At 44.1% G+C, this 13,832-nt stretch overlaps 1 protein-coding gene, 1 long non-coding RNA gene and 2 other non-coding genes across 5 annotated transcripts in view; 1 reads left to right on the forward strand and 3 right to left on the reverse strand.

The window, feature by feature from the left end:
- Positions 1-6,791, forward strand: part of TEX2 (testis expressed 2) — a 110,918-nt gene extending 104,127 nt beyond the window's left edge. For both annotated transcript variants that reach the window (XM_040244972.1, XM_040244973.1), the window contains exons 11-12: positions 3,376-3,496; positions 5,113-6,791. In XM_040244972.1, the coding sequence (XP_040100906.1) occupies positions 3,376-3,496; positions 5,113-5,235 (244 nt within the window). In that variant the 3' untranslated portion in view covers positions 5,236-6,791. The remainder of the gene's footprint in view (positions 1-3,375; positions 3,497-5,112) is intronic.
- A 1,633-nt stretch (positions 6,792-8,424) lies between these two features.
- LOC120866933 lies at positions 8,425-9,151 on the reverse strand. The gene is made up of 2 exons (XR_005721774.1): positions 8,903-9,151; positions 8,425-8,671 (listed from the first exon to the last, which is right to left on the reverse strand). It is a non-coding gene; the product is annotated as an uncharacterized LOC120866933 (long non-coding RNA).
- Positions 8,426-8,558, reverse strand: LOC120867483. Its single transcript, XR_005721911.1, has one exon. It is a non-coding gene; the product is annotated as a small nucleolar RNA SNORA76 (small nucleolar RNA).
- On the reverse strand, positions 8,749-8,818 carry LOC120867462. Its single transcript, XR_005721890.1, has one exon. It is a non-coding gene; the product is annotated as a small nucleolar RNA SNORD104 (small nucleolar RNA).
- Positions 9,152-13,832: the final 4,681 nt, after the last annotated feature.

Consider the following 13,832-nt stretch of genomic DNA (forward strand, 5'->3'; position numbering starts at 1 on the left):
TTTTCTTGGGACCTTAAAGTTAGTTGTAAATCTGATTCCACTTTTCTTCTGTGAGTGGTTAATTCAAATATAAAGATACACCTCAGCGCTTCCCAGGCGGTACAGTGTAAAGGATCTGCCTGGCACTGTAGGAGATACAGGAGATGGGTGTTCAATCCCTGGGTCAGGAATGTCCCCTGGAGGAGGAAATGGCAACCCACTCCAGTGTTCTTGCCTGGAGAATTCCATGGACAGAGGAGCCTGGAGGGCTACACCCATGGGGTCACAAAGAGTCAGACATGACTGAGCAACTGAAGCACGCACATGTGGTATTATGCCATGAAATGATAATTCAGATGTTTTTTTAAATGGTGAGAAATACTCATCTTTGAAATGTCCCTTGTGGTCCAGTAGTTAAGACTTGGGGCTCCCACTACAGGGGGCATGGATTCAGTCCCTGGTTGGAGAACTGAGATCCCATAGGCTGTGAGTTGCAATCAAAAATTAAACAAAAAAATACTCATCTTCACTCTTAGGAAAAGTTAAGGTCAACTGGTGAAGTTTGTGGGATGAGCTGTTCCTGGGTCTTCCTCCTCTCTCAAGTCAACCCTTTCCACCAGGAAGAAGAGCTGCGATTTGTAGAACCCTTATTCTCTGCCGGGCCAGTCCTCACAGCATCCTGTGGAGACAGGGCTACCATTATGCCCCGCTTTGCAGATGGGGATCACACATCCAGCAGAGTCCTTGGCAGTGAGGGAAGACTTGCCCAGGTCAGACCTGCACATTGAGGAGGCAGGATGTGTGCTTGGTAACTCTGGTAGATTGTGAAAGTCCCTCAGTCGTGTCTGACTCTTTGCGACCCTGGAATTCTCCAGTGGAGTGGGTAGCCTTTCCTTTCTCCTGGGGATCTTCCCAACCCAGGGATCAAACCCAGGTCTCCTGCATTGCGGGTGGATTCTTTACCAGCTGAGCCACCAGGGAAGCCCAAGAATCCTGGAGTGGGTAGCCCATCCCTTCTCCAGCAGATCTTCCTGACCCAGAAATCGAACCATGGTCTCCTGCATTGTAGGTGGATTCTCTCCCAGCTGAGCTACTGAGAAGGGTGACCCAAAGAGTTGTCATTGGAATGAACCAGTGGGTTTTAACCCTGCCTGCATGCGGCAGTCACCTGGGGACTTGTTAAAGCTGTGCCGAGCCCAGCCCCCATGATTCTGGGGTTGGGAGACTAAGCTAGGACTGAGAATCTCTGAAAAAAATTGTTCATGATCCCAGCAAAAGAAAATCATTATTTCTAAATCTCAATTTTAAGTTGGCAAGTAAGACCTGTAAATGTGCATAAGGGTATATAGTGATTACATAAAAGACCTCATTGTACCATAAGCTACACTCATATGAAAAAGATTGTTGTTGTTGTTGTTTAGTCATTAAGTCATGTCTGACTCTTGCAAGCCCATGGACTGCCGCCCACCAGGCTCCTCTGTCCATGGGATTTCCCAGACAAAAATGCTGGAGTGGATTGTCGTTCCCTTCTCCAGGGGATCTTCCCAGCCCAGGGACTGAACCTGAGTCTCCTGCATTGGCAGGCAGATTATTTAACGCTGAGCCACCAGGGCAGCCCCTATGAAAAAGACACATCTATTCTCTCATCACATGAAACCAGAATACTGCTGCACATCCTTGGTGTTCAGAAGGACTTGTAAAAATGATTACAAAACGGTTGTTTAATTGGCTGATCATTTAATGATGACATTGGTGTTTCCTAGTAAACACTTTAAAATACTATTTAGGATTTTATTTTTAAAAAGTAGTATTTTCACTGGAAGAACATGAAAACAACAACAAAAACTAAGAACCTATAACTTTATCATCCAAAGATAACCAGATAATACCTTACTGTGCAGCTTAATAAAAAAAAATTTTTTTTAACAGTAAGAGTTGACTTGGGAGTTACAAACACCACTGCTCAATGGTAATTAAAATTAGAGGCCTCTAGCCTAGTAGCTCCGGAGAAGGCAATGGCACCCCACTCCAGTATTCTTGCCTGGAGAATCCCAGGGACAGGGGAGCCTGGTGGGCTGCCGTCTATGGAGTCGCACAGAGTTGGACACGACTGAAGCCACTTAGCAGCAGCAGCCTAGTAACTCAGCAGTAAAGAATCTGCCTGCAATGCAGGAGATGTACAAGATGTCTGTTCGAGCCCTGGGTCATGAAGATTCCCTGGAGGAGGAAATGGCAACCCACTCCAGTATTCTTGCCTGGAAAATCCCATGGACACAGGAGCCTGGTGGGCGATAGTCCATGGGGTTGCAAAGACCTGGACATGACCGAAGCGACTTAGCATGCACAGCCTAGTGCTACTCAGTGCATGCTTGAGTGCTGAACTGTTTGTTCCTAATCCACAAAGATAACTATACGTATTCAGAGTGTTTCGTTTATAGCAACTTGCCATTTTTATCGTATGGGCAGACCTTGTCTGACTGTGCTTTGCTTTCTTATTGCATTTTTCACAGATTAAAAGTTTGTGGCAACCCTGTGTTGTCAGATGATAGTTATCATTTTCTTTTAAGCAATGAAGTCGTTTTTGATTGAGGTATATACCTTGTTTTGCACACCTAGTAGACTACAACATAGTGTAAATATAATTTTTATATGCACTGGGAAACCAAAAGTTCACATGACTCTCTTGCAATGTTAGCTTTGGTGCAGCAATCTGGAACTGAGCCCACATATCTCCAAGGTGTACCTGGACGTTTTAAAATGTTGCTCTATAATGGATCAAAGTTTTTAGTTTGAGAGTACACAGTCTCTTGACTGGATACCTTACCAACAGTCCTGAGTGCCAGTTGGCTCCTCTGAGAAGCTGTAATAATCATAGTTAGAGTATGGAGTGAAAAAGCAGGTTACAGAAAGTTCTCTGTTTATGTATGCATGTTAGGAGTGTGGGAGAACTTGATCCTGTTTCTCTCAGTGGTCCTATCTTGGTTATGAGATCCAGAAAGACAGTGTTATTTCCTGCTTTATACACATTTAGATTTGGGGTTTTGTAACAGATGTATCGTACTCATAAAAATAGAAACAAAAAATATCCTCGCCATTTTAGGAAAAACAAAACCCAGAAACAATGCCCAGGTCATGGACTTCTCCAGTGGTGTTTCCTGGCTGTCTTGGTTTGTCAGAACGGTTCCCCAAGTCATCACAGCCCTGGGTCCAGGGACACAGGGAATTCACAATTCATACCTGCTGCAGGGAAGTATTTTTTTTTTAGAAGGAATTTTCAGAAGAAGAAAACATTTTCAAGTACTGATAAAGCCTTGTGTAAATGAGGAATGTTTACTCTGGGTACCATCCGCTTCTTTTCTTTGCTTCTAAATGTGGTTATTTGTCTTCTTTTAAAAGGTATGGTTTCCGGAAGCCACCATATATTGAGCTGAAAGCTCGGCCAAAACTTGGAGAGAGGGAAGTGACTTTAGTTCACGTGACAGACTGGATAGAGAAGAGACTGGAACAAGAGTTTCAGGTACACCTGCTGTGTCATGCAGTATCTCATGCTGAGTCTGAAAGCTCCGGGCAGAACAGAGGTTCTGAACTGGACGTGGTTCAGGGTCCTGCTTGGAAAATCTGATGGAAGCTATGGATCCTCATCTGGGGAAAGTACCCATGTGATCAAAGAGGCATAAAGTTTCGGGTTTAGTTTTGGAAACCCTGAAACTCATCCACACCCTGTTACGTAGTCCGCAGAGGAGACTCAAAATGTGGGGGTCAAAGAGCAAAATGACTGTCATGTCCCAGCAGGGCTGGCGAGGGTTAGGTTGCCCATCTGCTGGGGCCATCTTTGGACTTTTTCTCTAGGTGGGGCCTGGAATTGGCCAGTGAGTAGCACCTGGGCCGTGGTCAGGGAAGTCATTCCTGCCCTTGTATGGTACCCACCTTGCTCAGTTTGTGTGTTTCTACAAACGTTCTATGTGCAGTTTCCACCTGCCTTGGGAGTTCAAAGATGAATCAGGCCTGTCCCTACCCTGTGAATCTTCGAGGGTAGTCCTGGAGTTGACTCAACCAGAGCTCATTCTCCAAGCCTGTCTCTGCATTCTTCCACCACAGGAAATAGCAGTGTAGCCAAGGCCTTGCCGTGAGCTATTTCTATTAAATTTTTATCAGGTTTTTGAGGCATAGTTGACTTTTAAGGTTTTATGGATTAACAGACTGTTTTATAATGAATTTCACTTTCTGAAGAAGACCCATATTATATTTGCTGTAGTACCTCTGAGTCATTGCCTTTAAAATTATACTTTTTATTATCTAAAAACTATATTATTTAAAAGCTGTAGCTGTAAATATAACAACCAGTTTATGGAAAGCTTTATTTTATCTCCAAAAGAAAAAGCACCTTGAGCCTAGTTAGGGGGGAACCAGCCTCATGCCTCTAGGCCTTTTCCTCTTTCCTACATGAGGGATTCGGTAGAATGGTCACCCCTTCTAGGGGGCAGACTTTGGTGCATGGCCTTCTCGAGGCAACTTGGAAAGTTGAAGGGTAACTGTTTGCATTCTCCCAAGGCCACATGTTTTTGTTTTTGCTTTTGGAAGCATTGCTGAAGTTGAATACATTGCCAGAATTCACTGACATAAAATTAGTTTATCAATAGGCAAAGCACCATTACTGTCAATCACTGATTATCCTTTGGGTGTTCCTGATAGTAGGATTTCTTTTCTATGTAGCTTTAACTGGTTCTGGTTTGGGGGAAGAAAATAGCTTACTTTTTTGTTGCTAGGATTTTAAGTGCTAGGATAAAATTTACTTAGAACATGTGTTCTGGATATAGTAATTTGGAATCCTGTGAGCAGCTTATGCCAATTCTCTTAATGTTATTTATCAGCTCATGAGTAATTTTATATGTAAGTGAACTCAAAGGCTGCTTCTGCCTCACGGCCTATTTATTGGGTTCTCATGTTCACCCACTGGTGTTGATCCCTCAAGGCTTTCTGAATATTATAGAGGAATTAGTTTGGAATATGTAAGAAAAGTTGTTTCATGTGTATTTTAAAAACTTGTCTAAAGCCTAAAATTCTTATCAGAACACAATAGGGCAACTCCCAGAGAACAGAGCCTTGTTCCATGTCTATTTCTTCTTTCTGCAGAAAGTTTTTGTCATGCCAAACATGGATGATGTTTATATCCCCATCATGCACTCGGCCATGGATCCTCGCTCCACTTCCAGCCTCCTGAAAGACCCACCTGTGGAGGCCGCTGATCAGCTGTGATGGGTGCAGTCCTGGTGTTCCCAGTAGTAGGAGATAAGCTCAGTGTGGGGTTCTCGGCTGCCATCTGGGCTGCAGCCCTGGCCTTTCCTTGTGCCACCACTCTGCCCTCTGCCTGCCGGTGCCGGTCCCACCCTGAGGTGTCCCGAGACTGGGGTCCAGATTGCCTGCTGCAAAGCTTTGCCTCAGCAAAGGAAAACTGGAAGGATCATCCCGGTGGATCCAGAAATTACTGGTGACTCCCACCCTGGCTTTTCTAAGTCTACCAGGTTTTGTTGTAGCAAAAGAGCACATTAAGAGCAAAGCTGCACAGCTGGAAGGCTTCCCTTTGGCCTCCTCGATGCCTCCAAGGTTTTTGCTCAGTCAGCCAGCGCAGTGGAACATTTTCTCACTTATCCAGTTTGTGTGAAGCAGCCCCAGAGAACATCAGTGTAGTTCCATGTGTGGAGGATAGGGAGTGGAATTTTGGGAACTGTGTCTTTGGTGATAAAGAAATATGCATAGCAACTTACTCTGTGTTTTGGAAGCAACTAGCCATAGAACATACAACTCTTAACACACTACCAGCTGGGGCGAAAATGGTGGGATTTATGTGTACATTAGGCAAAGCCATGAGATCAAACCATCCCATGCCTTCTACCAACAAGGTACAATCACCTGGTTTCTAACTGATCCCGTTTTCCTGAGACCCGAGCATATGTGAAAATGTCAAACACTGCACAAGACTGGATTGGAGTGTGGCCTGGAAGCCAGAGCCACCATCCAGCCACCTGGCACTTCCTTTGTGCTCTGGGAAGCTTTAAATAGGCATCTTAAATGCCTTGTTAACCTAGTTGGCTAGGGATGTTTTGTGGGCAGTTTCCTTTTCCTGATGGCCAAAACAGAACTGCTCTTTTATCATCTTGAGTCAAGACCAAAAGTTCGCTCAGCATCAAACACTACAGATCTCAAAACTAACGTGACATTTAACATTGCCAACTTTATTTTGTGCACTTGTGTCAGAATGTTTAGTTTACAAGTTTCAGGGCTCTCTCAACTGTATGATTTGCTTTGAGAAGTACACTCAAAACACAAATTTTTAATTGTTTAAAGCTGCATTCAACATCAGACTTACCTTGGGTTGACTTTTGACAGCTACATCTGTGGACAAAGCTAATAGTGTTTTTTTAAACAGCAGCAGCACCTTGCCTGAACATGACTTTAAAGAAATTAATATATTGAAAGAATATATTTGAACCCTTATTTGATTACTTTAACTGCACCATTAAAACATTTGACTTAAATTATTGGACCATTCCAGTTGGTGTACTGTTCTCATTGTGTAGGCCAATTTGCCTGTCAGTCCGCATGTCTTCACTGGTCTTCTAATTTTTGTGCAATAATTTAAGGCAAAGGACTAGATGCACTATTGTGTAAAGAGATTACACATGACTGTACCTTATTGCACTTAATCAAATAGTATGTGGGGGATTTACAATCGCTTGCATTGTTTCACAAATAAATATCTCATGTCAAATACTAGATAAGCATCCAAGTTATTTCTACTTAATCCTGTTTAGGTAACGAACAGAATAAACTGTGGCACAGAATCTGAGCAATCAGCTGCCAATGGCAGCTTGTTTCTTGAGTGATCACTGGACTTATTCTGTTGAGTATCCAACATAGAGCACACCTTGGTACGGGCTATGTCCTTCGGTCATGTCCCAACTCTGCAACCCTATGGACTGCAGCCTGCCAGGCTCCTCTGTCCATGGAATTCTCCAGGGTGGAATACTGGAGTGGGTTGCCATGCCTTCCTCCAGGGGACCTTGCTGATCCAGGGATTGAACCTGCATCTGAGATCTCCTTCACTGGCAGGTGGACTCTTCACTAGCACTACCTGCAAAGCCCTCCTAGGCTGAGTTCGCACCAACTGCCTAACTTGGAGCCACCTCCATTATTAAGCAACAAAGCCGTTTAGATATGGCACTTGTGCGTTCTTGCCTTTCAACACCTGCCGCCTTATGCTCGGAACTGATGCACATTTCAGCTAAGCTTCAGAGCCTGTTGTCATCTGTTTTAACTACAAATTGGCACTTGCCATGTACCCTTCCAAGGATTAAATCCTGTGTTGCTGCAGCTGGTGACCTTCAACACCCACCCCCTACAAGTGGAGAGCAGTAATAAAGCACTATGTGCTCCAGGCAGGGACTGGCAGACAGATCTTCAGATACATTTTCAGGAGCTGAGTTCAACTTTCTCCCTTCGTTATCTACAAAAACACTGAAAACCTCATGACAACTGTCTCTGTGACTAGCAAAAGCAGAAAACTAGAGAAACTAGTGCTCAACTGCATGCATTCCCTCACCAAAATCTCTTTTGTACTGACTTGCTTCTTTGGAGCAGTGCTCAGAGCCGTTTCCTGGGCTGCAGCTCATTTTGCCCCAAATACAACTTCAGTCGCTCAGTCGTCTCTTTGCCACCCGTGGACTGCAGCACGCCAGGCTTTCCTGTCCACCAACTCCAAGCTTGCTCAAACTCGTGTCCATCCAGTGGATGATAAAACTCAACTCTCCCTTTGTACACGTTTTTAAAACACCCAGAATGTGGATTACACCTGCAAGTAGGTGCCTATGTTGTGCCCTGTGGCAAAATACCTTGGTACTGTGAGCTGTTCACACTGTCTGGGGCATACCCTGTAAGTCAAAGAAAGTGAAGTCGCTCAGACAGGTCCGACTCTGCAACCCCATGAACCGTAGCTACCAGGCTCCTTCCTCTATGGGATTTTCCAGGCAAGAGTACTGGAGTAGGCTGCCATTTCCTTCTCCAGGGGAATCTTCCCAACCCAGGGATCAAACCTGGATCCCCTGTATTGCCGACAGACGCTTTACCATCTGAGCCACCAGGGAAGGCTATTTTAAAGTAGTCCGCGAATACCCCTTATAAAGTTAATAAGCTCATGAAGCCCAAGACCTGGAGGCAATTCCAGTGGAGTACACCACGGCCCTTGAACTGTTAAGGTCACAGCCTATTTCTCAGCTCCTCTCCCTGCAGATGGCCATCCACACGGCGGTTAAATGAAGCTGCGCATCTCACAGGTCCCCATGAAAGTGACACTCGGACTCAGGGAAGTCACAAGAAATAAGCAGAGACTACAGGACCCCCGACGTCTTCCCCAGACCCTTGTATACCCCGCCCCGGCAGCCCAGGGCGACCGTGTCGCTCGCGGTTAAAAGGGCCAACGCCGCGGGGGCAGACGACCCCAGTTATGCGCAAGCATGTGCTCTGGCGCTGCAGCCTGACCCCCGGCGCCACGCGCAGGCGCGGCGGGGGCTCAAAGGCAGCGCGTCGCGACAAACAACATCGGACACGACTGGGATCAAACCATTTTATTGAGGGACTTCAGGGGAAGATCTTAAAGCTGGAAGGACAATGACATCCGACGTCCTTCTCGAGCCATCTGCAAGAACAAGAACTGTGGGTGAGAAGTGCGATGTGCCCGCAAGCCCGTCTCTTCCCAGCCGCTGAGGCAGCCCGACTCAGACTCCAGTTCGCATCACCCGCGTCAGCAGTCTAACACGTGCTTTATTTGGGATGTCATCACCGCAGGCCGCCCGCCCTCCGCCCGACTCCCAGTCTCCCCCGAGACCTGGTACAGGCCTGCCCCGGGACAAAGCAAACACCACCTCACCTGCCCAGCTCCTCAGCTGCTGAAAGGAAAAGAAACTGGCCTGGTTTCTACTTAAAGAGGCAGATCGGATGTAGTTGGGCGGGCCTTACCGCTATTGACCAATTGCAAGTTAAAACTTCCTGCCACGTGACCTTAAAGTAACTCACTGATTGGCTGGACTCGCTGAATCCTCCAGAGTATAGAGTGGTTACCTGCCAACCATAGAGATGGGTGTTAAGCGAAGGCTGTGTCGTGCAGTGTCCTAAGTTCTTCTGATTTCTTTCCTCACCGGCTTGTGAGTGATGTATCTCTCTGTAGTACATAAAACGGAACCGAACAGACAGTAGGGTGCAAGAAATGCCTAACCTGTTAAGTATTCAGTTCCACGAGCTAAGCTAGGAGCTGAGGTGACAATAGTCTTGCCCCTGAATTTAAAGTAACCTGTTCTGGCAGAAAAAGCTTGCATTTGAAAGCAGGTCGATGTGCTACCAAATCCTGACTTTGTGATGAATTCGCTTCTTGACCTTGATCGCTCAGCCTTTCTGAACCTCGATTTCTGAAAAACAGAAATCCAAAACAACAGTGGTGTACAAGGATTACATTAATGTCAAGCACCTGACATTCCAAGTGGTAAACAAATACGTGTGTTTGAAGTACTGGTGTGATGCGGAAGGCTCATGTGATTATATTACTTTAATAAATGCTAAAATAGAAGTAGCTTACTTCGGAGGCCGAAGGGAGAGAGGGTCTAACTTTGGGAAAGCTGAAAGTACTTCTAAGTACTGAGATCAAACTGTGAGGCAGGCACATTATTCACAAGTGGACAATAAGAATATGTCCTTGCTATCTGGGTTTGATTTGGGCTTCCAAGGTAGCTCACCAGGTAAAGAATAGGAATGCTGGTTAGATCCCTGGATGGGGAAGATGCCCTGGAGGAGGAAATAGAAACCCACTCCAATATTCCTGCCTGGAGAATTCAATGGACAGGAGCCTGGCAGGCTACAGTCCATAGGGTTACAAAGAGTTGGACACAACAGAGCACTCAGACGCTCTGGGTTTGATATACTGGGAGGGGAACAGAAAACACACAGGCACAATAATCTGTTTATCATTACTTCCTTTACATGTTTTCCTTGGGAATTAATTTCCTTTTTTCTCCCAACTTAGTAAGGAAAGTTTATTGTTTTCTGTAATAATGAAAGCATTTCAGCCTGTGTTTGTAGTTTAATAGGACTCTTACTTTCCTTATTTTCTCCATACTCTTTAGTTAAATTTCTAAATTCTTCTTTGGTCCAAAACAATCATTGTTTTGGCAAGTGTATTGTAACCTGTAGATGATGTGGACTTTAAGAAAAACCCACAGTGTAAGACGTGTGAGCTGAGTTTATTCAGTGTCTTACTGGGGATTTTAGGCCAGGGGACAGAGAGCTATGAGAAGCTGTTCCCAAGAAGCAAGGGAGGAGCCAAGAAATACATGAATTTTTTGCTGAAAAAAAAAAAAAAGAAAACAAATATAGTTGAACATCAAAGATGACTGCCTTTCACAAAGAACAGCCATCTCAAGTTAATGATTTTAGTGCTTTTCTATATATGGGAAAAGGCAAGAATCTGGGGGTCGTAGACATTTTTCCTCAGATGTGTATCTTAACTATCTAGGGGCCAGTATCCAAAGCTAAGAATGCTTCCTGTTTTTCTCACTCCTGATTCCCCTCAGGTCCCCTGTCAGTGGTGGGCAACGGCAGCAGCTAATGGCTTGATCCTTGTAGAACTGCAATGGCAGGCAACATTTTTTTTCTTTACAATGATTATTTTCATTGCGGTTTAATAAACTTTTGTTTTTAATTTCAACATTTATTACTCTGTAGTACAGTTTCTACATTGGGAAATTAATTAGTTTTCTTTGTGACCTAAAACATGATCTATTTTTATAAATATTCCACGGATTCTTGAAATGGAGATATTTTCACTATCATGTATGGATACTGACATGCAGCCTGCCAGGCTCCTCTGACCATGGGATTTCCCAGGCAAGAATACTGGACTGGATTGCCATTCTCTTCTCCAGGGGATCTTCCTGACCTAGGGATAGAACCTGGGTCTCCTGCATTACCGGCAAATTTTTTACTGTTTGAGTCACCAGGGAAGCTCTAATATGTTTTCCAATATGGTAAGTGTAAAAATGATATCTTTAATGTCAGTCATGGGCCAGATAAAGGCCCATGAAGTTAAATGGTTCTATGAAGACCTATAAGACCTGCTAGAACTAATACCCGAAAAAGAGGTCCTTTTCGTTATAGGGAACTGGAATGCAAAAGTAGGAAGTCAAGAGATACCTGGAGTAACAGGCAAATTTGGCCTTGGAGTACAGAATGAAGTAGGGCAAAGGCTAACAGAGTTTTGCCAAGAGAACACACTGGTCATAGCAAACACCCTCTTCCAACAACACAAGAGAAGACTCTACACATGGATATAACCAGATGGTCAATACTGAAATCAGATTGATTATATTCTTTGCAGCAAAAGATGGAGAAGCTCTATAGAGTCAGAGAAAACAAGACTGGGAGCTGACTTTGGCTCAGATCATGAACTCCTTACTGCCAAATTCAGACTTAAGTTGAAGAAAGTAGCGAAAATCACTATACCATGCAGTTCAGTTCAGTTCAGTTGCTCAGTCATCTCCAACTCTTTGTGACCCCATGGACTGCAGCATGCCAGGCCTCCCTGTCCATCACCAACTCTCGGAATTTACTCAAACTCATATCCATTGAGTCGGTGATGCCATCCAACCATCTCAGCCTCTGTCATCCCCTTCTCCTCAGGCCTTCAATCTTTCGCAGCATCAGAGTCTTTTCAAATGAGTCAGTTCTTCGCATCAGCTGGCCAAAGGATTGGAGTTTCAACTTCAGCATCAGTCCTTCCAATGAATATTCAGGACTGATCTCCTTTAGAATGGACTGGTTGGATCTCCTTGCAGTCCAAGGGACTCTCAAGAGTTTTCTCCAACACCAAAGTTCCAAAGCATCAGCTTTCTTTATAGTCCAGTTCTTCATCCATACATGACCACTGGAAAAACCACGGCCTTAACTAGACAGACTTGTTGGCAAAGTAATGTCTCTGCTTTTTAGTATGCTGTCTAGGTTGGTCATAACTTTTCTTCCAAGGAGTAAGCGTCTTTTAATTTCATGGCTGCAGTCACTATGTGCAGTGATTTTGGAGCTCAAAAATATAAAGTCTGCCACTGTTTCCACTCTTTCTCCATCTATTTGCCATGAAGTGATGGGGCTGGATGCCATGATCTTCGTTTTCTGAATGTTGAGCTTTAAGCCAATTTTTTCACTCTCCTCTTTCACTTTCATCAAGAAGCTCTTTAGTTCCTCTTCATTTTCTGCCATAAGGGTGGTGTCATCTGCATATCCGAGGTTATTGATATTTCTCTCAGCAATCTTGATTCCAGCTTGTGCTTCACCCAGCCCAGCATTTCTCATGAAGTACTCTGCATAGAAGTTAAATAAGCAGGGTGACAATATACAGCCTTGACGTACTCCTTTTCCGATTTGGAACCAGTCTGTTATTCCATGTCCAGTTCTAACTGTTGCTTCCTGACCTGCGTACAGATGTCTCAAGAGGCAGGTCAGGTGGTCTGGTATTCCCATCTCTTTCAGAATTTTCCAGAGTTTATTGTGATCTACACAGTCAAAAGCTTTGGCATAGTCAATAAAACAGAAATAGGTGTTTCTAGACCATGCAGATACAACCTAAATCAAATCCCTTATGATTACACAGTGAAAGTGACAAATAGATTCAAGGGATTAGATCTGATAGACAGATTGCCTGAAGAACTATGGATGGAGGTTCATGACATTGTACAGGAGGCAGGGATCAAGACCATTCGCAAGAAAAAGAAATGTAAAAAGGCAAAATGGTTGTCTGAGGAGGCCTTGCAAATAGCTGAAAAAAGAAGAGAAGCTAAAGGCAGAGAAGAAAAGGAAAGATATACCCATTTGAATGCAGAGTTCCAAAGAGCAGCAAGGAGAGATAAGATAGCCTTCCTCAGTGATCAGTGCAAAGAAATAGAGGAAAACAATACAATCTACAGATCTCTTCAAGAAAATTAGAGATAGCAAGGGAACATTTCATGCAAAGATGGGCTCAATAAAGGACAGAGATGGTATGGACCTAACAGAAGCAGAAGATATTAAGAAGAGGTGGCAAGAATACACAGAAGAACTATACAGAAAAGATCTTCATGACCCAGATAACTACGATGGTGTGATCACTCACCTAGAGCCAGACATCCTGGAATGTGAAGTCAAGTGGGCCTTAGGAAGCATCACTACAAACAAAGCTAGTGGAGGTGATGGAATTCCAGTTGAGCTATTTCAAATCCTAAAAGATGATGCTTTAAAGTGCTACACTCAATATGCCAGCAAATTTGGAAAACTCAGCAGTGGCCACAGGACTGGAAAAGGTCAGTTTTCATTCCAATCCCAAAGAAAGGCAATGCCAAAGAATGTTCAAACTACCACACAATTGCACTTATCTCACACGCTAGCAAAGTAATGCTCAAAATTCTCCAAGTCAGGCTTCAACAGTAAGTTAACACTGAACTTCCAGATGTTCAAGCTGGATTTAGAAAAGGCAGAGGAATCAGAGATCAAACTGCCAACATTTGCTGGATCATAGAAAAAGCAAGAGAGTTCCAGAAAAACATCTGCTTTATTGACTATACTAAAGCCTTTGACCGTGTGGATCACAATAAACTCTGGACAAATTTTCAAGAGATGGGAATATCAGACCACCTGACCTGCCTCCTGAGAAATCTGTATGCAGGTCAAGAAGCAACAGTTAGAACTGGACATGGGACAACAGACTGGTTCCAAATCGGAAAAGGAGTACGTCAAGGCTGTATATTGTCACCTTGCTTATTTAACTTATATGCAGAGTACATCAT

The sequence above is a fragment of the Oryx dammah genome, unplaced genomic scaffold (assembly GCF_014754425.2).
Source record: "Oryx dammah isolate SB20612 unplaced genomic scaffold, SCBI_Odam_1.1 HiC_scaffold_8, whole genome shotgun sequence".
In the NCBI taxonomy this organism is placed as follows: Eukaryota; Metazoa; Chordata; class Mammalia; order Artiodactyla; family Bovidae; genus Oryx; species Oryx dammah.